The sequence below is a fragment of the Chroicocephalus ridibundus genome, chromosome 2 (assembly GCF_963924245.1).
Source record: "Chroicocephalus ridibundus chromosome 2, bChrRid1.1, whole genome shotgun sequence".
Lineage (NCBI taxonomy): Eukaryota > Metazoa > Chordata > Aves > Charadriiformes > Laridae > Chroicocephalus > Chroicocephalus ridibundus.
The window spans coordinates 96,664,968-96,689,149 of record NC_086285.1 but is presented as its reverse complement, the minus strand read 5'-3'; the positions used below and the strand labels follow the sequence as shown (position 1 = coordinate 96,689,149).

Genomic DNA, 24,182 nt, shown 5'->3' with positions numbered 1-24,182 from the left:
TAGAATGGAAAACAGATGTGTGGTGATTAATCACATTCAAGTTAAGACAAGGCCACCCCGGCACAATGAACATAAGGGTTAGTTCTGGCTCCTTCAATACACCTGAACATGCATCAGGTTACACCTTTGTTTTCACATCTGAATAGATGTACTAGGGCAAACTCAGACCTTCATTAACACCTCAGAGAGTCCAGAGCGAAAATTATATCCAATTTATACTTATAAAATTTTAATTCAGAATTCAGTTAACTGAACCAGTGCATGGGCCTACGCTGATCACCACAATCATAAAGAACATGAACAAAAATGGTAGATGGAAAGGGAGCAAAGTTTTTTAATTCTCAGCTACTCAAAGCAGGTAAGAAGAGTTTCAGTTGTGAAGAACTGCCAGAGGAGCAACAGACTGGATGATAAAAATGACAGATGGGAGTTCAGTGCAGAGAGGTGTTACACATTTCTTTAAAAAAAAAAATCACCCTAATTTTCCAGATAATTAAGACCTTGAATTGAATTTTATCTAATCAGAAGGGGCTCAGGTAATACCAGTTCTGTAGCAACTCTGCTTTTTAACCGTTTCAGAGCTAAATAATAATGGAAATTATTTTAAAAGGAATACAAAACAAAACAGAAAGCATCATTACAACATTATTTAAAGAAATTGTGTACCCACATTTTCAATAGTAGGAAATAGTTCCCAGGGAACTACAGGCCGGTTAGTCTCACCTCTGTCCCTGGGAAGGTAATGGAGCGATTCATTCTGGAAGTCGTCTCCAAACACATAGAGGAACAGGAAGTTATTGGAAGTGGTCAGCATGGATTTACCAAGGCCTGACCAATCTGATAGCTTTCTATGATGTTATAACGGGTTGGCTGGATGAGGGGAGAGCCGTAGATGTCATCTACCTTGACCTTAGCAAGGCTTTTGACACTGTCCCCCATAACATCCTCATTAGGAAGCTGAGGAAGTATGGGCTAGACGAGGTGACAGTGAGGTGGATCGAGAGCTGGCTGAGTGACAGAACTCAGAGGGTTGTGATCAGCGGCACAGAGTCCAGTTGGAGGCCTGTAACGAGTGGTGTCCCTCAGGGGTCAATACTTGGACCAATTTTGTTCAATATATTCATTAATGACCTAGATGAGGGGACAGAGTGTATCCTCAGCAAATTTGCTGATGATACCAAGCTGGGAGGGGTGGCCGACACTCCAGAGGGCCGTGCTGCCATCCAGCGTGACCTGGACAGGCTGGAGAGCTGGGCAGAGAAGAACCAAATGAGGTTCAACAAAAGCAAGTGTAGGGTCCTGCACCTGGGAAGGAAGAATGTCAGGCACCAGTATAGGTTAGGGGCAGACATGCTGGGAAGCAGCTCTGAGGAGAAGGACCTGGGGGTCCTGGTAGACAGCAAATTATCCATGAGCCAGCAGTGTGCCCTTGTCGCCAAGAAAGCCAATGGCATCCTGGGCTGCATAGGGAAGACTGTGGCCAGTAGGTCGAGGGAGATCATTCTTCGCCTCTACTCTGCACTGGTGAGGACACAACTGGAGTACTGTGTCCAGTTTTGGGCTCCCCAGTTCAAGAGGGACAGGGAACTACTGGAGCGAGTCCAGCTAAGGGCAACCAAGATGATTATGGGACTGGAGCATCTCCCGTATGAGGAAAGGCTGAGAGAGCTGGGACTCTTTAGCCTGGAGAAGAGAAGGTTGAGGGGGGACCTGATTAATGTTTACAAGTATCTAAAGGGTAGGTTTAAGGAGGACGGAGCCAGGCTCTTTTCAATGGTTCCCAGCGACAGGACAAGGGGCAATGGGCACAAGCTAGAACATAGGAAGTTCTGTTCAAATACACGGAAAAACTTCTTTACAGTGAGGGTGACAGAGCACTGGAACAGGCTGCCCAGGGAGGTTGTGGAGTCCCCTTCTCTGGAGATTTTCAAGACCCGCCTGGATGCAGCCCTGAGGGATGTGCTTTAGGCAATCCTGCTCTAGCAGGGGAGTTGGACTAGATGATCTCTAGAGGTCCCTTCCAACTCTGAAGATTCCGTGATTCGAGGCCCCTAGTCTCAAATACCGTAGTAGAACTGGAAAAGATAGAACCGTGACAAAGTTGATTAATGGCAAATAATTGTTGAAGTGTTTTAAGGAAGCATCATGCAGTGAAGGCAGTGGAGGAATGGCCACCTAAGTAATTTCTAAATCCTTTACAGGGAGTTCTCATCTTTTACAGGGATTTCCACCCTGTAAAAAGATGTTCTGGGGAGAGGGTGGGAGGGGAACTGAGAGAAATGGCTATTGAGCCTTCAGCAGAAGGTGAATTGGGAATTCCTTTTCAAACACAGCTACAAGGTATCAAAGTAAAGTTTCAAGTCCAAAATAACCAAAAAGAGCTGGTCCCTCACCCAGAGTGCAGCTCAACTATTGGAACTCATACCTGTGGTATTTTCTATATGCTAAAAGTTTTAAGGGTGTCTGAAGAGCAGCTGGGCATATTCCTGGAAGGAGAACCCCACAGAGGGTGACCAACTCTAAAGACACCGCCTCAAAGTCCTTGAAGCACAAAATTGCCAGAGGCTGGAAAGCAATCTGGTAGAATTCTCACACTCTTCTTATAGTCTTCAAATCAGCAACTGTTAGCAGCTGTTCAAGAAAGAAGTGGAGGGATTGGGGAACTGGCCTAGATGGACCTTTGATCTAATCCAGCAAGGCGATTTCGTTCTATAGCCCATTTGTGATTCACTTCATGCTTGCCCACTCCTTGTAAAGATGAAAATCTTTCAGAAGTTATCCACTGGGAATAACGTAAACACTTCTAGAAAATAATCCTCTACAAAATAAAGCAAGCACCTTCATAGTTTCTTTTGATCACGCAAGATAACATAAATTAGCTCTGCACTTACTTGCATTATACCTGTTGGCCATATGTGCCTGCAAGTCTGTATTTCATTAAAGCACAATAGCAAGACAACATATACACACCTTCCCCGCACCCAGCTGCCTCCTGAGGATGCTTGGAGCTACTTCCAACTAAATTATTACCTGTTTATTTCTACAAAACTGCAAACCTGCTGCAAGCAGTGGATAGATTATTATTATTCTTTCTACTTGGTTGTTACGGATTAGGAAGCATTTTCATTTACTTTCTTTTTAGAATGTAGTTTTTATGCTTTTATCTAGCTGGGTACCAAGGAATGCTCACACAGATCCTGCCTGTAGACTCCCTGCACACTAGTCACCAGGCACGCTAGTCGCACTGCGCGTGCGATTCAGCTCCTAAGAAGGAACACTGTAATAGATTTCAGGAGATAATCAGAGCAAAAGTATACTTAAAGAAAGGTGGCAATAAAAAAAAATAAAATAAATCCAGGATGGAAGTTGCCAGAGCTGGAAGCAGAAAATTGAATGTCTAAATAACCAACGTTTGTTTTGCAGGTGCCCAGAGGTGTTCATTCATTCTTTGCAAACGGAAGTGGCACACCACAACCTTCCTACCCGTACAGTTCAGAGCACCTCAAGTGCTAGGCAGTTACCTAATTCAAGGGAGCATGGGACAATAAACTTAAGACTGAGAAAACTCGGCTATTCACTAACAAGTCCTTAATGGAATTCTTCCGAATCAAAATGGAAAATACCTGGCCTCAGGAGAACTCATTTTTCCAAGATATTTAGTTTTCTTGTATTTGACTAAGACTGTTCAAGGAAGTGAGCCTGAAAAACGTAATCTTAATTACATCAAAACATACAGTCCCTTGCAGTGACACAAAGAAGTTCAAAAACAACCAGTCACTTGCAGGACATTTGAGGAATCAATGAAAGAACACAAACACTGCCTTGTTGCCTGGCATGCAGTTTGTTCAGTCCAATTTAAACCCCTGAAGGCCACAAGCAAGCTGCCTGCTTTATCAGTCAAGAGTCAGGGGCTCGGGAGACTCAGGTTCAGGAGGAAGAAGCCAGGCACTTCCTTCTACCACTGAAATACTCTGAGCCCACATTAGATATGGTGCTTCGAAATGGCAAAGACACATCTGTAAACAAATACTCCATCCACAACAGCTACTTTTATTCAGAAATTAGAGGTTGACGAAAGTAAATATAAGAGTTTCCTTGCATAATTTCGATGTTACTTAACCCCAAGGAATTCATGAAAAGAAAGGGCGGGTGGATAGGAATTTGGGCTCTTCAGCCAAACCATGCTACTGTTTTTCTTCCTAGAGAAAACAAGCTATCCCTGACAAGAAGTACTAAGGCTGTAATACATTCTAACATCCCATCAACAAGGTAAGAAAGAGAGAAAAGCGAAAAGCAACGTTGTCATGCACGTGCAAGCATGCAAAGAACAGCGGTACAAAACTCCAACAGACATGAAGAAGTCACTGTAATGCTGGCTGTGGTATCGTGCAATGAAGGCAGAATTGAAAGTCACAATTTCACTATCTACCAAGAAGCCAGCGTGAAAGGGGACAATGCTGACATGCGCCACAGCCACCTCTGATAAGGTATCGCATTTAAATGCCCAGGGTGTGCAGCCACCCTGAAAATAGATCCCTTGGTTTCTCAGCAGGGAGAGGGCAGGTACGGTTGCAGCCTGCAAAGTGTCTGTCTTCTCCTTTTCCTTGTTATTCCTAGCAAACACGGAAAAGATCTTTCCAGCTGGGAGTTTAATGCCAAAGTACAGCTGACCTGACCCTCGAAGGGAGGGATGGGCGAGAGCCTGCGTGCACGGCGCCTGGGCTGCCGGACCTCCTGCCACCAGCCCATCCGTCAACAGGCGCCGACAGCCGCCTCAGGAAACTGCCAGCTGCGTGGCATCAGGCTCAGGAGAAGATCAGGCAATACAAAAACGTAACAGCAGACGCGGGAGAGACACACAGAGAAAAGAAATCCTCCTTTTCAGTGTTGTCAGCTCAGCATGTTGACGCAGCAGGCTCTGTAATGGGGGAAAGCAGCTGGCTTGCTCTGAGGGAGATTTTGTCAGAAACACCATGCTGGGAACCAGAGTAAAACTAACTTTCCCCTTCTCCTGGGATAGGTGCGCCTGCACATCTGTGCTCCAGGAAACAGGCTGGTACAAATTATCAAAGCGCGCCATCTCATTCCAGTGTAAGACTGGCACTCCATAAGGGTAGAATGGACCAAATCTCACCCCAAACCATTTTATGGGACATGAGGATTTGCCCAGAAAAGATACTTGTGCTCCAACACCCAGAATTTCTGTCACAGTTCTAGCAAAGAGCTTGAGCACAACCACAGACCAGACACTGTCTCCACTTGCTTCTGCCCGTATGATGGGTCTGAGAGCCAGTGGAGGTAACTCACCGCCCAAAATCCCTGAATCTTACTTGCCCTTACCAAACTTCATTCCAGCATAACTTCACAGGAGTTATTCCAGTAAGCGAATTTACATATACACGTTACATATTAGATCCTGACAGAAACTAGGAAAAAAGAAATTAGCACAACTATTTTCAGAGCTTGGCAAAGAACCAGATTTCACTAAAAGCTGCTGTCATCCAAGAATGACTATCAGGATCCTGAAGACACAAACCAGAAAGGGACAATGGAGAGTATGTGTACCTCTCAGCCAGGCAGTTCCTCTCCCTAATCTGTTCCCTTTATGGTCAACGGAACGAGCAGTTCAGGGCAGGAACATAACTGAGATGCTTTGAAGTGCCCTCCAGACAGACCCTGCTCACCGATGACAGAGGGAGCCTGGTGGCTAACACAGGCACCAAGCCGCATGCCTGGCATGACTGGGAGGCTGACAAGAAGGGGACTCGTGGCAGTGATACAGCAGTAAAGCTTCACCTAGAAGCAAAGTTATTTTCCTACATGCCACGTGGTTGAGCGCAACTCAAGCAATATGAAAAAAGAACTACGGCCAGTGCCTTGACGCTCCCTGTCAGCTGAATTATGCTTGAAAGGCTCCTAGTCCTTTCCTGCAACAAAGAGAAGAGGAAAGCAGAGAAGAGGGAGGAACTAAGTCCATGTTGTTGGGTTTGGTTTTCAAGGGGGTTTGCTTTTGGGTGGTTTGGGTTTTGTTTTATATTTTTTTTTAGAGTAAGTAGTCTTCATAAAACAGATGCAATTACAAAAATCCTCGTTCTGTGTAGCATGTGCTTTTCTGTTTGGCATTTTGTATTGTTTTTCCCTACAGAGAAATTTAGGAATCGTTTGGCATTTCTGTGTTAGGATTGCTCACGCTTCCTGCCTCCTGGACAAGCATCCCCAGGGCCCAGCTGGAAATCGTACCTGGCACTCTGAGGTAACAGGCAGCTAGTCAAAACAGGTACTGCCAACAGACGGCCCTCTAACTCTTTGAGTTGGTACCAAATTATATGTATTTCACTGGTTTTAAAACAAAAAGACTCAACCTCATAGCGTACTCATCACTCGTCCTAGCCTTTGGACAAGAGCACAGTGTGTGCTCACACCCGGGGCTTTAGGGAGCATCCCTGGGGGCTCCCCGGTCCCAGGGTAAACCACCCCAGGGAGTATTACAGTAGCACCTGGCTATTCTGGCAAAGATACAAAGAGGATTTAATTTCTTCACCCACTCTTTTGGGATCCCATATATTTTTAATATATTGGGAATTAATAAACACTGAAGTGAACAACATACGTCAGAACTCCTTTACGAGAGTTTTTCAGGATACTGTTACATATGACGCTGGACCTTTGATTACAAACACACCCACATTTTCTACAGCAAGATTTTCCTCAGTGCAACTCCAAGCATTTCAGCATGACAGCAAAAGAAAAAAGAAGCAGGAAAGCCTCCTGATGTGTTTCTGATGCAGTTACAGGGAACCACTCACGCATGTGCCTCTAAGCAGCAAGAGGCAGAAAAGCAATGACAGCTGGCTGCCGTCTTGCCGGCATCGTCACCATCCTCCCCTGCCTGGAACAGCTCGTCCAGCCCCCACGCCCTGCAGAATAATAGCTCTACTGCTAAAAGCGCTGAGGAAAACCCCAGACCTCGGGCACAGGTGAGATCAAACCCAGGCCTCCTCCTGTGCCCAACCTGCCGAGAAGCTTTCCACACTCCCAGCTGTCCGTGTTTCACACAAAGTCAAATGGTAAGCAAATCTCTCCAGTGGCATTTGATGCTGAACAGGCTCTTAAATGGCTGGTGAACCTAAATTTAGTATTATGGAAGAAGTAAGGAACACATCCAACATTTATATTTTCCTCCTCAGCAACATCAACAAGTTAACTTGATATGCCAGTTTTAGACATTCTGAAGTTATAACTGGCCCTTAAAGCTGAGGTATAATCCTTGTGAACAGCCACAGGGAGAAATAAAACCGCAGAAACAGGTATAATTTTTTTTTTTTTTAAGTACACAGTTTACCAACACACTCCTCTTCGTGTTTTAATAGTAAGAGCAGAGCTAAATACTTAATGTCTGAAAGGTTAAAAGAAACACAATATATAACTTCATACATACCAGAATCATCTCAAACTGCTAAATATGAATTGACATGGCTTCTGACATCCTACCACTTACAACAGCATGCTGCTCAGCCACAGTAACTTCTGCTGGGCTTTCAAATTAAGCGGTTGCAACTTTATCTCTTTGGAGCCTAAATCTTCACGTGCCTTACCAAGTCTTAAACAGGAAAAAAAGAGAATTAAAGGACATGTTATTTTTATTAAAATCCAGATTCTGTAACATAAAAAAGCCAAACAAACAGAAAAGGGCAGCTCATGATTAGAGCAACACTTGAAAACATGAAAAGCTGTGAAATAAAGGAAATATTTTGCATACATGATATTTCATAATGCTTAAAATATTGCCAATTAAATGATCCAAAAAAATCCCGTATCTCTCTCCCTTTCCCAAACAGAGACACCATGGTGTCCTCAACTTCAACCAAGCTTGTACAAGTACAAAACCACAATGATAATGAGTGATGGGATTTCTCCATCACTGATGGCCACATCTGTCTGTGGCATGTTCTGATGCCAAGATGAGCATTTTACCTAAACGTTTCTGAAAGCACCATAGCAATATTTTGCATTACAGTACACATTTTCTTCTTGACACTGGATGGATTTGGTGGATACCTCCTTTGAAAGTCTTACAGAAGACAACATATGTTACATCAGGGAACCGTGCCTCCTATTCAAATAAAGCTCCTCAGGCTTTGGAGTATTTCTTTCAAGAAAGAAATAAATTGAGAGGCACCCAATTTACAAATTAAATCATCTTAATTTCTAGAGAAATAAAAGCAGCTGCACATGAGAAAGATGAAAAGGATCTAAATGAGAGCGGAATAGGATAGCTGAAGGCAAGGAAAGAACAGTATGCATTATTTGAATGCCATGATGAAAACTCGACAGAGAGCGCAACTTTTTCTCGACTGTTGAACTAAGTGATAGTGCATTTATTTTTACATAACATAGTGAAGAAAAGTTAATAAACCAGATGAAAAAAAAAATCAGTCCAACAGTGTTATAAAACCACATGTATTTTATATCACCTTCCACTGTAAGATCTTGAGTTGGTAATGAAACTTAACTCTCCTTTCAGTACGTAAAAGGACTGAAACAACACAGCCCTAGTCTGAAAAGATGATAAGCATATACTTGGTCTTGCAGTGAGCTCACAAAAGTAAGCAAGTGGCATCAATTTGAAGCATTGTTGACCACGAGCTTGCACATTTTGCTTGCCATTTTTAAAGATAAGCAGACTGATAATGTTCAAACGTGCAACTTCTGACCTTGTGTTTCAATGACATGCATACATTCTCTTTTTTAAGCTAACGAAGTAAATCATCATAAGGCATACTGGAGTATGCATTTGTCTGTGGTACATGATAGTCAAGTGACAGATCAACACTGTCCATCAGAGAGCAAAAACCAGACATGCAATGAATGAGAAAAACCCACCATCCAGGAGAGTCAGTTTCCCTATTTACTGCACAGCAACTCCCTCAGTAATTGACCGGAGGAAAAAAGCAGCCAAGATGCTCCCTAGATGTGGAGAAGGGTTTGTTCAGTAATTTGTCAGTACTAAATGGGATGTACAAAGTTTGCCTTATGCTAAAACTCTACCCTTTTGCAGGGCTTCCATTCAACATCATTACATGTAATGGCCTCATTCTGAAGAGAAGTCTCCTTTCCATAGTAGCACAATTCCTTGCTTTATGAACCATTTCTGCTCTCTTCTTACATTAGAAGTATGTTATAGAAAAATAAACATCATTAATTCAGTTCTTTCTCTACCCAAACACTTGGGGAAGCAAGATCCACAACTTGCATTACAGCTACCTCCAGAATCATTACCTTCCTTGAATTCCAGCAAATCCAGAGCTAAAATCTACAGTCGAATAAGACAAGCAATGTCATGTCTCTAAACACAAAAGGTAGTAGATAAAACCAATATATTTAAGATTAACACAGTCTTTAGTATATATGCTTAGAGACTGTTAGTACTGTTAGTATATCAAAGACAATCTTGCCCAAGCACCTTAGAACATCTCAAGGAGGTAGGAACTGTATTTACTCCCAATTCCACTTAAGTAAAATCAGCATCCCTCCGCCTTCCTTACAAACAAGGCTAAATCAGTGGCAGTGCTGAGAATGACATCCTAAGAAATACCAGCATTTTCTATTCCAAACCCACGGTTCTTAAGTAGCAGCTCCTAATTTCTCTTCCACTGTTTAAATGCTTCATTTTGTTTTATTGATGCATCTCTAACAAGTTTTTCAGGGTAAAGATTAAAACAGGCTTGAGTGGTGCACAGTTTCAAGAAAACTAATCTGAATCAAATTCATTTGTTTAGTTTATATCTTCCACATAGAACAGGTTTAGATGGAAGCAGGGAAGGAATCATTCTGTTCTCTTCTTAGTGTAAAGCTAATTTATTTGAAAATATTTAATATGAACTTAACCTTTTTACCTCAGTTAAGGGCTTTAATGTGCTGTGCTTCCGTCCACAGGAAAATTAATTCAACTGCCTGAACACAGACCAAAAGCCTAAAAACTGCTTTACCTGTCAATACAGAGAAACTATAAAGTAAGTGGGAAGTGCAAACAGCTAAAAAGGAAAACTACATGAAAACTAATGACAGCTATTGATGTTAGAAATTGCAAGAAACTCCTACATTTAATGAAATTTAGCGTACCCCCTTGAAAATGTAGGGACTGTTACGAAGAAGTAAATGCAAATTTGTCACATTAATACCTAGCTATATAGCAGTAATGATTTCTGTAGATTCCCACCTTCGTAGCCACCCTGTTCTCCCACACTGCTCAGGGGACCAGTCGGCTGTACCAGTCCTAGCCAGGTTACCCGAGACTGACAAGCTGTGATTTGCAGAGACTGATGCCCAGGACAACCCCCAAGGTGAGAGAAAGGCCACATCAAGGAAAAAACACTGCTGAAGGGGAGCTTGCACCTCAACACAGACCTGCAAAACCTGAGTTACCCAGTATCACGGCAGCAGAACAAGCTGATGAGGTTGCCTTGATCATGTCATCTTACGGCTCTGAAATCGGTGCAGTTCTTCTCCAAATGCCACCCTGCCCATCACATACACGCACAGAGACTTCTTGAAACATTTAACCATAAAGAGCTCCCCCAGGTCCTGCAGGACTAGCCTTGGCAACATCTGCTCTAGAATTGCAACAGGAACATCTAGAGACAATTCCTAGGCTGCACTCATTTATTACTATTGGGCAACTATTTCTCAAAATCTAATTGAAGAACATGGAAGTAATTAAAAAATGCCTAAATCATCTATCAAAATGATCAATTATTTGCTTGCTTTTATAAAAAAACCCCAACCTAACAAAAAACAAATCCACAAAGACCTCACTACAGTAGATACTACTGTTGTTACCAGTTATTTCCAGAGGAGTCCATTTTTGGAGTCCATTAAAGAACACTTAAAAACAGCTTAAAATGTTACAAAACTCTTCTCACTCATTTCAGAGTTTAATTTACAGTGTCTGTTTCTCTTTAGATTACAAAAAGGAGGTCAAACTAGTCTTAACAATAGCAACATAGCTATTTTAGAATTGAAATTTTAGAAACTGCAATTGCCAAATACTCCAGTAATTTCAAGTTAATTTCCTAATTAACTTAATCCTCCATTTTTGTGAAATTTAATTAGTCGATGTACAGTCCTTTCAAAGCACCAGGTAGGTGGCAATATGCAAAGAATAAAAGCATTAGCGTATTTTGTTAGAATTTTTTAATCTTCAAAAAGGCATGTGGTTACACTGCATAAAAAAAACTATTCACTTAAAAAGAAAATCCACATCGTTAATATGGTACTTTATAATTCTTTTTAAAAAATAACTGAAACAAGTCTAAATAGGCCCCTGCTGGGGGGTGAGAAGCAAAGTATCATACGACTTATTTTCCTTCCTGGGTTTATGAGGAGATCGTTTCCTTTAAGATACCCACTGAAGATGACTCAGGATTTTTGTTGGTTCAGAAACAAGGTTTGTTTAAATCTTACTATGTTTTAAGAGTCAAAAGTAGATTCCTTCTCCCCTGCAAATTTTTACATATTGTAAGAAAATGGAATCATTATGGAAATCTAAGTTGTCAGGCAAAAAAAAAAAAAAGCCTGAAAGTGGATATCCCAATTCAAAGACATTTCACTTGATTTCTGCAGTACTTCCCCCCGTGTGAGTCCAGTCAGATAGGCTTTCACATTTTAACACAAAGCTTCCCAAGACAAGAAAAGCATCCCACTAGCACACTCCACGGCAGTCCTTTCAAACTTGGAACAAGCCCCTTTAAAGCAGGAATCCACCGCTTTAAAAGCAACGACCCACTGCTAATGGAGGCTTTATCTGCTCTACAGCTTCTTGGTTCTTCTTGCTGTAAAGCCTATTTTAAGGATTGCAATTTAAAATTATAATTTAAATCCAGAGACAAATCTTGGAAATTTCCCTGCTTTGTCTCAAACACCTTCTGAAATCCTATGGGACCAGCCCAGAGACTTCCCGGTGAGCTCACGGAAGGCAAATCATGGGTTATGGGGAAGCACCATGGCTCATCCCCACAAAGGAGGCTGACTGAAAGCATGCACGAGGAATACAACAGAAGTCTAACATTTCAGTTTAAAGAGGTGTACATTTTTTGAGTAAAACCACAAGTTATTTATACGGATAGATTTTCACAAAGCAATCTGATCTGGGAACCAGGGAATTTTACTTAGAGCATCTGTGTTCCACATTCTTAGGAAAGAAAATTTAAATAATCCTAAAAAGCTGAAAAAGGTATTTTTATCACAGCCTTTGCAGCTATTTCATGTTTCAGTCAAATTGAAAGAGAGCTGAACCAGATATCTCCAATCACATCTGGAAGCAGGCCCCAGTACTGTGTGCATTGTCTTAACTAGAACTTGAATTATTCTATTAAAAAAAGCCTAACTCTTAAAAAAAAAAATCCCCTCAAGCTCTGGCATTCCTTTTCACGTTTTTTCAATTTGTGTGATGTCAGTTTACATCTAATAAACATGTTGTTTATTATCTTCATTTAAGCCAGGACTTTTACCAAGTTACAGTAAGAGTCATAGGAAGCATATCATGATTACAAATCCATAATGCACGCAGGATCCCTGTGCAGCACCATTAAATCCATTAATCACCATCTTTTCTGTCCCAATTATGCTAAGAAGATACTCGATAAAGCAATTGCAACTCACCCCTCTCTCTCTCCTTTACCATCAGTGCAAAGAAGGCAAAAACCACAGCGCTTCCGACAAATTCTCAAGGCACCTCTTTTGTTCCCTTTAAATTAAATCCGAATCGGTTGCACGTTTTGCTGAACTGCTAATGCTCTCCACATGTTCCCTCTTCCAAACTGAAAATGTTTTCTATTAGGAATGCTTAACGCTGAACAGAAAACTGTAAAATGCCCTTCAAACAACCCAAAGTACCTCTCTTTCTTGAGACTTTCATTGGAACATATCATCACTATTTGCCCAAATGAAGAGCTCACAGTGCCACAATTAAGCTTCCTTTAGGAAAGCTTTTTAGTTAGACTCTTTCTCTTAGTGTATTCAGAAAAATAGCTGTTTATTTTAAATTCAATGAGCTATTCCCTTTCAAAAAAAAAATCAGAAAGTTTTAAAGTATGAACTAGAGGAGTTGCACACTGTCCATGGCTACGAGAGATGTTCCAGCAACTCAGCACACTGCAAACACACATATGCCAGAGAGATGCAATTTGGTAATGGTATTTATAGGGACAACATCTCAAGTGAGACAGTACCAGTAACACAGGTTGTAAGCACAAGGTTGACTCTGCCCTCAGAGAGTGAAACACAACAGGGTTTCACATGTTTCCTTAACCAGAATCGCACTGGCATTTCTACACTTTGGTACTAGACACTCACAAGAGGACAAATCACAAATTTTTCCCCACTTCTGTCCGTGTATCTTAACTTCTTTGCAACAAAGTGCCAGATACAGTTACAGACTCGAGACATGACTGTCTTTGTGACAGCACTGTGGTTCCACTGGGGAGGAACTTGCATCTCCTTGGGAAGGGACTGTTTGTAAAGCTGTTTGTTGTAGCAATAGGACAAGGGGCGATGGTTTTACACTACAGCAGGGTAGGTTTAGATTAGACATGAGGAAGTTCTTTACAATGAGGGTGGTGAGACACTGGAACAGGTTGCCCAGAGCGGTAGTGGAGGCCCCATCCCTGGAGACATTCAAGGCCAGGCTTGATGAGGCTCTGAGCAACCTGATCTAGTTGAAGATGTCCCTGCTCACTGCAGGGGGTTTGGACTAGATGACCTTTAAAGGTCCCTTCCAACCCAATACATTCAGTGATTCTATCATCTCAAGCACCTGGAGGGACAGGTCCTACCAGAAGGTTCAACAGATGCATAAATAGTTGCAGAACCTAATCATATCTGCTGTAATACATGCAACAAGTCCACATAATGGGTAACAGAAGGGAAAACTGTACATGGAAAAAAGGACTAGCTGCATATTTCAGCCATTACAGGACAAATAAAAACAGATGGCTTCTACTAGCCTCCTAGTTACAACTAGTTTACAGCTTCCCTCAGGTACCCCAGAACAAAAGGCACTCAAGAAGATATTTATGGCTACATTTCATAAAAGATATCAAGAGTGAGAGAATGTCAAAAAAGACAATCCAAGGAGCTGCATGGAAAGACTGGGTTACTGGTGCCAACACTGCTGGTTTCAGCAGATGCACTAATAACAGAGGCTAGGAACAGCTGCCGTGGGGCATGGCAGCTATTGTGTCACATACTTGGGAATGACCCACTGCTCAGCATCCAGGGAAGGATGGGGAAGGGCTGGCACGCTGTAGATCACTTCAGCACTGTGCTCCGGTAAATCGACAACTGCCCATGTGCAAAAGCCAATAGAACAGGATTATAAAATGGTTGTAATGAGTAATAATTAAGGTAATATTATACATTTAGCAAGACTCTTGCAATAATATACGTGCACACTATTTAGGGACCTCGCTGGACCAAGCTATGAAACGTAATACACACAAATATCTAGGCAAGTTATTTTTAATCTATAGACAGATAAAAGAAATTTTGCATAAATACAGGAAGGAACTATAACCATACAAAAATGTAATTTTATCATGCAAAAACGTTTTAAATAACCAACTGGGGGTGGGGGGATCTTGGGGGTGGGGTTTTTTTTAATTATTTTTTTAAATAAACTGACACAAAGGAGAAATAAAATTTAAAATACACCTTGCAGCATTTGCTGACCTTCCAAGCTACAGTGCTCTGAGCAATCCCAGGGCCAATACACATATTCAGAATTACATCAACCTTTGTTATTTGCATTCTTCTTGTATTACATCATATTAACACCTGAAGCTTATGTCAAACTTCTTTTGGCAGAATCAAAGTCATTGTTACATGTCCCTGCCCAAACCTCATTCCCAGTATTGAGAGCAACACTTCTGACTCTCCATCACAAGCATACATGTTTTAAAAAGAGGACATAGGACTCTCTTGGGCTAGATACTGCATCCAGATACATAAGAATAAACCGGACCTTTTCCCTCAGAGACCACCTCAAATTTTGAGAGAAAACTACCAAGACGCAAGGAACAGAAAATGAAGCAGCAGCTGCAAACAAAGCTGTCCAAGCATGGACATAACGAATAAACCAAGTCACTCTCCAGGAAGAGCAGAGCTTTTAAAGATCTTTAAAACTTCACTGTCAAAGAGCTGCTTTGACTAAAACCTTCTATTTAGTTTCAGGGGCTAAAGTTTTTGGCACTGCTGGTGTTCACCCTTGTAAAGCTACATCCTCATTTACACTGGACTTTACCAAGGCTTCAGCTGAGCCCTGTAATTGTTAAATATATACAAAGTAAAATTACATTAAGACACAACTAAATACAAACAAGGAAATTCATACGGCTGCCAAAAATACCAGAAAGACTTTTCCCACAGGGTATTAACTCACAATAAATCTAATTTGAATAAAAGGTCAAATTTGACAGATTGGGGGGCGGGGGGGACCAAACAATTGACACTACGCGATTTAAAGACTCGTCTCCACCACTAAGGTCTTTTAACAACAACAAGTACAAAAGTACATCTATACTTTTCAATTATTTATGTTCTATGAACAAAACTGGTTTCAGCAATAGTCTTTTGATATAAAAAAAATTGTAAATACTGCTAATAGTTCGTATTAAAACCACTTAAATTATTTTTTATATTACCTTTTAATTAGTCCTGACATTTTAATCAGGATCAAACAAAAAATGGGAAAAGTAGTAGAGGGATATGTAGAAGAAAATTTGTTCCTCCGTGATGAAAGTCCTTAGTGTAAACATAAGACAAGAACTCAAATTGAGAGGGGAAAAAAAGAAAAGTATTAATGCATTAAATTGAATGAGATGCTTAAGAGTGACTGGTATGCAGAAAATACCACTCACTAACAACTTCTGCACTCAAGTTATTAAGCTTTATTCTTTCCCTGCCCTGCTTAAAACCAAAAAAACCCACCTCACTTGACATGGGACTTGCTAAAGCTACCCAAGTCTCATAAAATATTGGCCTGTAGTCAATACATCCTCTGACACTAAACCCCAACGAATTCCCTGGAGATTTTAAGTCACTAACGATGGAAAACTTTATCTGGACATCTGAACATAAACACTTGTGTATTTCCCACAATTTAAAAGTACAACATGTTAGGGAGAAGAAAAAAAAATATATAAAAATATTGGTCCAACTTTCAAATGGGAGCGTTTACGACAGGAAAACTTTCTACACGTCTCAGCTCTTCAGAGGAAAGTAAAACCTTGAATGCAAGGATGACAGGAGGCTCTGCGGCAAGGGCACTACAGAACAAACCACATCTTCTCATAAAGCAGTCCTACATACCTATGAGGGACTTTGCAGAGTCAGTAACATTGCTAACCACAATGCTTTCCAAGGATATTGCGAAGACTGAAAGAAAATAGCCAAAGCAAGACATTTTTATTCCATGTAACACCATCTCACATTGCTCTAGCTCCTGGCTTCTGCTCCAAATATGTAACACAACCTTTAACCTCAAAACCTAATGCTTATATTTAAAAAAAAAAAAAAAAAAAAGATGTTAACAGGCAGCTGACGTGAAAGTACACACCAGAAGAAAAGTACACACTGTGCCAGTGAAACAACCCTCCTATTCTGTGACAAGTTTAACTGGTCACCAAATGAGGCCAGTACTAAAAACTGCAGAGTCCCTGACTCTTTCAAACTATCCCATACCATGTAGAAATGAAAAAGAAAAGAAACTACATTACACCAAGCTATGGTCTGAAACAAAAACTTACCCTAAAAATCTAAACTTCAACAGGGGGGTTGGAAATCAGAACCAGATCTTGCATTTGGCTTTTCTGCCTGTAACAAACCAAGCCAAAAGCCCATATCCAAACACACCTCTGCTCTAGAAGTCTGAAATCTGGACTCAAGTTTTGCAGCCTGGCTTCCACTGTACTCACTGCTGAACGCATCACCACTGCTGGAGAGTAACAGCACCTTCATACGCACTTTAATACAGGAACAATTAAAATACACACACAGTAATATGCCTAATTGCCCACAGTGAGCTTGAATGCAAACAGATAACAACAAAGCAACCACACGTGGAAGCCCTGAATCTGGTGTGCTCCAATTCCTCGATGGCTGCACTGTGGACAAATTTTTTTTTATATGAAAATTGTTTTTATAAAACTTCAATCCAGGAAACATATGAAAATTTGTCTAGCTGCATTGGTCTGTTTTGCCAAAGATAATCCCAGACCTAACAAGAACAAGCTTCTCCAAGCTGTTCTAAATTTCACTCACATTTATAAAATCAGCCTAGACTTCGCAGCATCTCTGTTTCTCCTCTAATACTTAAGATGTAGCCTTGCTCTACTGTACTTCCTCAAGCCAATGGTAGTAGAGGAGAATCTGTTCCTCTGCAAGGCAGCCTAGAGAGCGCTCTCAATGGGAGGTATTCGAGGAATTCTGTAGGTTGCTTATGCTCAGTTCAAATTCCCAGAAAGGCCATTTCATAACGTGTCCTGGGGGCAGGGGAAAGAAGTTTAGTTGTGTTTAAAGCCTGAATCCTTCAACAGCAGTAGCACTGTGGAAATAACACAAGACTTAGACTTTCTTCTCCTCCTTTTAAGTTAAGTATATATATTCCTAAATCTCAGCTATGATCTCTTGAAACAAGCTAAACATATTAGAGCGCTAAATCCACTATGGAGAAGTTGAAAACAAAACAGGCAATTGTGGCACATACATAGAGGATTAATCTATTTTTTTTTCAAACCAGTCACCCATAACATCTATCATAATATCACCAGAACATGAGCATTAGCTTTGCTAACACTCAGTGAAACTTGCTGCTCTGCAGAACTCTGGAGAACACATCAACACCATCACAGCACATCAGCCTCTATTTATGCAATCTTAAAGCTCTCATGACACACACATTATGACTTTCATTAGAGACTTTTCCTCGTGATAGCATTGTTTCAACCAGAGTTTTTAAGACAGTGACACTGTGATAATGACAAATACGTGGCCAAGATCTGCAAGATGTGAAGTAATAAGCATTACATGCTATTAAAATGCAGTAGCTGTCTGCCAATAATTCTTCAGATCTCCTTCCCAGTTCAGAACACAGTCTTCAGGCGCACAAAACGGCTGTGGCAAGACAGCTAATCCAAGATTCTCCGAAGCACCCCCAATCATCACACTTCACTGTCAAATCCTATACTTCCCTGGGCTGTTTAACATACTTGAAGGGTAATGTAACTAGTATAACCTAAGTTTAGCACGCAACACACACAACAGAGAAGGATAATGGCCAATAAATTGATTTAACTTAGAACACAGCAAGCCTGATTCATAGTCCCCAGATTTGCTTCTCAGTGATGGATTCTGTTTATTTGTTCTCTTTCAGGCATGTGGAACTTCACTTACCAATGCAGGCATGGACTCTCACCGACAGCTGGGTCCTCAGAATTATACTGTGCTTCTTGCCCCTCCTAAAAAGAGAAGAGAAGAAAAATAAATTAAGGTGTAGGGAGGAGGTAGAGGAGTTGGGAATGAAGGACTGAAGTTGAGCCTAGAAAAAACAGGTGGGGAGTGAGGGAAGGTATTACAAGTTATATCTTTGTTTCTTATCATACAACTCTATCTTAATTGGCAATCAATTGATTTTCTGCAAGTCAAGCCTTATGACAGTAAGCAGTATGTGATGTCCCCATCTTTATCTCAATTAATGGGTTTTTTCATCTTATTTTCCCTCCCTGCTGTTGAGGACAGGGAGTGAGAGAGCGGCTGGGTGGGCAGCTGGCCAAGGTCAACACACCACAATGACTCTCTAGAAATCTGTATTACAGAAGTACCAGGCAATGACTGCACATTTTAATTTTCACAAAAATATTTTAAAGCTAGGCATGGTAAAGCATGAAACGAAAATGCAAGGTCAAAAAAGAGGTTGCTTACACTTTCACAAATCTGCCCATGTACCCTAATGGGCCTTGAAAGCACAAAGATAGATCTGTTTTTCATGCAAGGCAAAACTGAGTCTTCCTTCACTCTAGCACCGTCTCAGTTTTATCCTGGTCTTAAATAGAATGACTTTATCTCAATTAGCTGCTACATTTCTTTTTATTTTTCAGACAAATTAGTACTAGATGCATCTTTTCAATCTGGAAAAGAGCACCATTCTTGATTTCAAGGAACTCTACCTGCAAACTGGCATCACGACATGGCCAGCACCTTGCCTCTGCACCCAAACCTGCTCACTTGATGGAAGACAAGAAAGTAAGAAAAGCCAAATGTCTCTTCCATTTGTACAGCAGCATATTCTCTCTCTCCTCTGAAATTCAAGATGCAGTTCCTGGACAACCAATTCTAGGCGGCCCTGTTGAGCAGAGTAGGTGGACCAGATGACCTACAGAGTTCCCTTCCAACCTCAGCCCTTCTGTGATTCTGTGAATTTGTTGTGGGAAATCATGCAATAGGCAATACTGTTTTTAGTACGCGTCCAGATGCAGCTTAGTTTGCATCATGTGAATCTTAGACCAACTTCTATATACAAAATAAAAGCAAATTAAAAACCAGCACAAACTTCCTGAGTTATATGCAATATGATTCTGTTGACAGATTTCAGGGCCAACCGTTTTGCACAGGCACCCAGCAGAATTTCCCACTTCATCAGAACAAACCCGTTGTTTTTCAGACAACAACAAAGGTTCTTCCCACTTTGCTATATTCTTGCCCACTGTTGTTTTGAGGAAAAAAAAAAAAATGTGTTTCATTAGTTTCAACAAGAAAAGAATACGCTTTATACCATCTTCCAAAAAATTTGCAGAGGAAGGCAGGTCAGTGAGGCAGTGACAAATATTTTCAGAAAAATACCACTCCCAGAAGAATACTGGGGAAAAAAACCCAACACATTAAGCACCTGAAAAAAAAAAAAAAAAAAAAAAAATTGGTTAATGTGGAACTATGTACCTGGTAATAAAAATAAAGGTCTCAGTTTCAGAACTGCAACCTTTCTCTATGGATTAAAAAAAAAAAATTAAAAAAAAAAATCAAACTTTAAATGAAATTGCTCTTTGAAGGGTCTGCTCGAACAGCATTAGGATAAAGCAGGAAAAGCACGAACCTTCTCTTAATGCTGCTGCTGGTTTGCAGGGCTTTTGAAGTGCCAAGCAGCAACATACTATTCCCCCACAAGAGCTGCCTGCAGCCTGGATTTTAAAGTTTCCTGGAGCAATTCCAGGTTTAGGACTGACTCTCTTGCCCACCTAAACTCCTCCTGCAAATTCAGTTCAACAGAGCCTTTGCCTGTGCTCATGTCCTGCAGATTGCTAATGGCTGCCCCTTCCCACAGGACTGCCATGACTCCTCTGGAATATTTAATTTTCAAAGTACCTGAGGAATCTTCGACAGAGTATCAAACTTAAAATACTAAGATGAGCATCTCTTGTTGATATATGCCCTCACTTACACAAGAGTCCTTATATTTTTACTAGGGTACACTGTGTTTCTTTGAAAGACAATAAAACAAAACATTTCTAAACCTCTCCCATTAGTACTTGAGATAAAAGGAAGAAATCTCTCCTATGGAAACAAACGAGGAACGGCTCAGGGATTAAGGTCTCCATCTGCAACAAAGGACCCATTTTCAATTTCTCCATTGCCATAGCTTACCTGCACAGTTGTAAGCAAGTAAGCTAAGGCACCACAGAGGTGCCCATGGGCCACAGCAAAAGCCAGGCCTCAGCTGCCCCGAGGATGTGACTTTAGTTTCTCAACGCTTTGCGTCCCCCATCTGCAAAACAGGGACTACGGCACCTGCCCATCTCCTGCTTCTGTTAGGACTCAGGCCTTGTTGAGTCCTTATAAACATTGCTGGTACTTGAGCACCATACAGTCCTCACTGAAGATCTACACAAGTGATTTTAAGAGATGCACAAATTAAAAATTAGTAGACATGAGGGGCAAAAATAAACAGCTGTTTATTACTCTGCCATCATTATTTTTCGGAAGAAAATCTACAGTCAAATATTTCAAGTAGCTGTGTTATCTTTCTCTCTGAACCAAACACCTGACCAGAAGATCATGTCTTTAAAAATGAGGAGATGAAATGTAGCAAAGACTTATATTTAAATTGGTCTCCAAACGCAAATTTGCCTTTTTTTTTTCCCCCTCCTAAAAATCAATTGTTGACTTAATCAGGAGAGGTCTCAAGTAGCAGAAGGTAAAATGTATTTGCTGACAGGAAAGTACTGTCAACTGGATTCAACTCCTTTAAATGGCTTTGCCTCTTCTCTGAAGTGATTATTCATATAGCAGAAGCTAGAAGTGCTACACAGAAAGCACAGAGCACTCTTTCTACACATTCCCAAAACTCCCACTAGAAGGACCATTTTAACCCCCTATAAGATCCAAAACTGAGCTCTTCTAACATCAGAGGTCCAACGTTCAGCTTACCAACCTATTCCAACCTTCTAATCGCCTTTCTTTTACATTATAAATTTCAAGGTCCTAATCAACCAGACTTTTGAACTCTGGTACTCCTGACAGACACAAATTCTCCAAGATGACAAAATCACAAAATGGAAAAAATGAGTAGAGTTTGCTTTCTTATTTCAGAACAGTAACTGTAAAGGGATAACCCAGATCAGTTTTGCTCAAGTTAGCAAAGGAAAAGGAAGCCTACACAATCAGCCATGTTATTCCTCCCCCGTGAAAAATCAATCAACTAAAAGAAATTGCTGATGTCTTAAAGTAACATATATAGGGCATTATCATCATGGTATTCTTTAGTGCTTCAGCAGTCTACAGAGTACAACATATGATGACTTTGCTGAAATGTACAGGTCTGTTGTGATGTGCTGGAAGAACTGGACAGCAAGTACTGCTCAGTCATAAGAGAGAGAAAAGGAACACAAGAACCTAAGAAATCAGCACCATTATAAGCCTTGTTGAGATTCAGGTTCATCATAATTTAATACAGTTTTTCCTCTCTTTCCTAAAAATCCAATGCATGATGTACCTCAATATAAACAGTATCTTTTTTTTTTTTAGTAGTTCTTCCAGCTTCAGCAGCAGGGCTACTTTCCCTCTGAACCTCACCTCCCTACAAAGAGCCCTGAAAGTTTAGAGCAAAATTTAGAGCATGCTGTCTTCTACAAGTTCTGTTCTACAGTATTGTCCCAACTTCATACCTCATAATACACACACACAACTTCATACCTCATAATTCACACACACAAACAGAAATTTTTATTATTTTCTACCATTGGTCACATTGCCAACTTTTCCAGTCTACCAAAATCAATAGGACTCAAACCCCAGACATTACAAAGATGAAAACTCACTATAGAAGCATTTAATGGGGTTTAGACATACTAGATTTCCCACACAGAAGCTAATTACAGTAAGACTAGTAACATGTAAAACACCAAAAATCACGCAATTCCCTGCTGAATGCTTTTCACTATCACGCAGCACAAATAATGTTTTTGCAAAAGGAAAATTACTTCTGAAAACCGTTACAGACACAATTATGCACCAATTTAGTGGCACGTATCTTACAATAATAAATGGTAAAAACAGGAGTAACTTTAAATCTATCCATGAATTCACAGCTTCATTAACTACTGGACAAATAGCATTAAAAAGCATGCCTGTTGGCAAGTTTGACCTGACACCGCGTTCAGGGAGAGGGGCTGTTGTGGGAAGACAGAGCATTTACATTAAAACTAGAAAAGGTTCAAAAATACACTGGGGAAAATGATTTCAGACAAACAGGCTTCATTTATTAAAAACAAAACCGAGGCACATAACAAAACCTGTAATCTACTCTTAATTACGGCTTGCAGTTTTCTTGGTACGACTCTTTAAAAAACAATATATGTTCTAGTGAGTGCGACTGGCTAGTATTTATTAAAAGTGCCAAGAAGTATTTAATAGAGTTAATTTAATAGCTGCAATTTAGTAGCATTAAAGTAGGTAAGTTTCACATATTCTGCTGAAATCAGATTCTGTTAACACCTATGTTGATATCAGAATCATTACTGCTACTAGATTAACTTCTAGTCTTTGGAGTTACCGAGATATAGAATGTTTTCTACTTTCAACTTCTCTAATAAGTTAATGTAAATAAACACATGCCAACAGCACTGAGTGCCTGTCTTCTGGAATATATGACTATGTTTGAGCCTAACAATTCTGAGGGAAGAAGGGAAAAAAAAGATTAAAAAAAAATAAATCACACCACCACACAAAAAAAACCCACAAACCACCAAACAACCCCTCTGCACACAGTTGTCTTCTTAATGTTTCGAGGAAACTTTGAAAGGAATTTTTAAGGGAGCCTATCTTATTAGGGCACAGACATCCCTCCTCCTCCGATCTATACTGGTATCAAAAATGGTATTTTTATGTAAATATCCAATTAAGATTTATTGTCCTTATTAGCAAGGAAGGCTACAGTCACTTCCTTGTCAAAGTTCATTTTTGTATGATAAGAGAATGCATTGATTAGCATACATTTAGTATTTCAATGTTGTCTTTCTTTCCTGACGAACCTTTCTTTCAGGACAGGCAACCATTCAGACCTTGTAATATTTTGCTAAAGGCCTACACATTTCAATTTAATAAGTTTAGTTCCTTTTAAAACCATCTCATGCTTCTGAAAACACATTATTTTATTATTTAAAACTGAAGTAGAAAATTGCTTTTCAGGCGTTCTTAACGATTACTTCATATCTCAATAAGAGAGATCATCAGATAGGTGGTGCTAATTCTACAAGCACAGGTTGTGCTACACCCTCCTAGGTTCCTCCTGTTTCACTTTCTACACAATATTTTCTACAACCATGGAAAAAACCACAGGTCTATAGCACAGCAACAGATCAAGTGTTTTAACACTCTCTAGCAACATAGCTGGCCTCACAGTAAGACAAAAAACAAACCAACCAACCTAAAAACCTGTAGCACAGGTACCTGAATCATAAATAGGTCATGGCAAACAGAAACAAAGTCTGGCAATGTTAGAAGCCACGATTTTAGTTCATGAACAAGTCGGAGCCTTTCAATCAATGTAGGGAGGAGTGTCTAAGTTCTGCTCTTTGCTGGGGTCTGTACATTCTTCCATATTTTAAATATTTAAAGAATATAAGAAAACTTAACCC

General features: G+C 40.4%; 1 protein-coding gene across 8 annotated transcripts in view; it reads right to left on the bottom strand.

Annotated features, from left to right (window-relative positions):
• Window positions 1–24,182, bottom strand: part of FHOD3 (formin homology 2 domain containing 3) — a 400,221-nt gene that overhangs the window by 327,921 nt on the left and 48,118 nt on the right. For all 8 annotated transcript variants that reach the window (XR_010069969.1, XM_063326254.1, XM_063326253.1 and 5 more), the window contains exon 3: window positions 18,448–18,512. Coding sequence is in view for 7 of the 8 variants with exons in the window: in XM_063326254.1 (XP_063182324.1) it covers window positions 18,448–18,512 (65 nt within the window). In the remaining variant the exon portion in view is untranslated. The remainder of the gene's footprint in view (window positions 1–18,447; window positions 18,513–24,182) is intronic.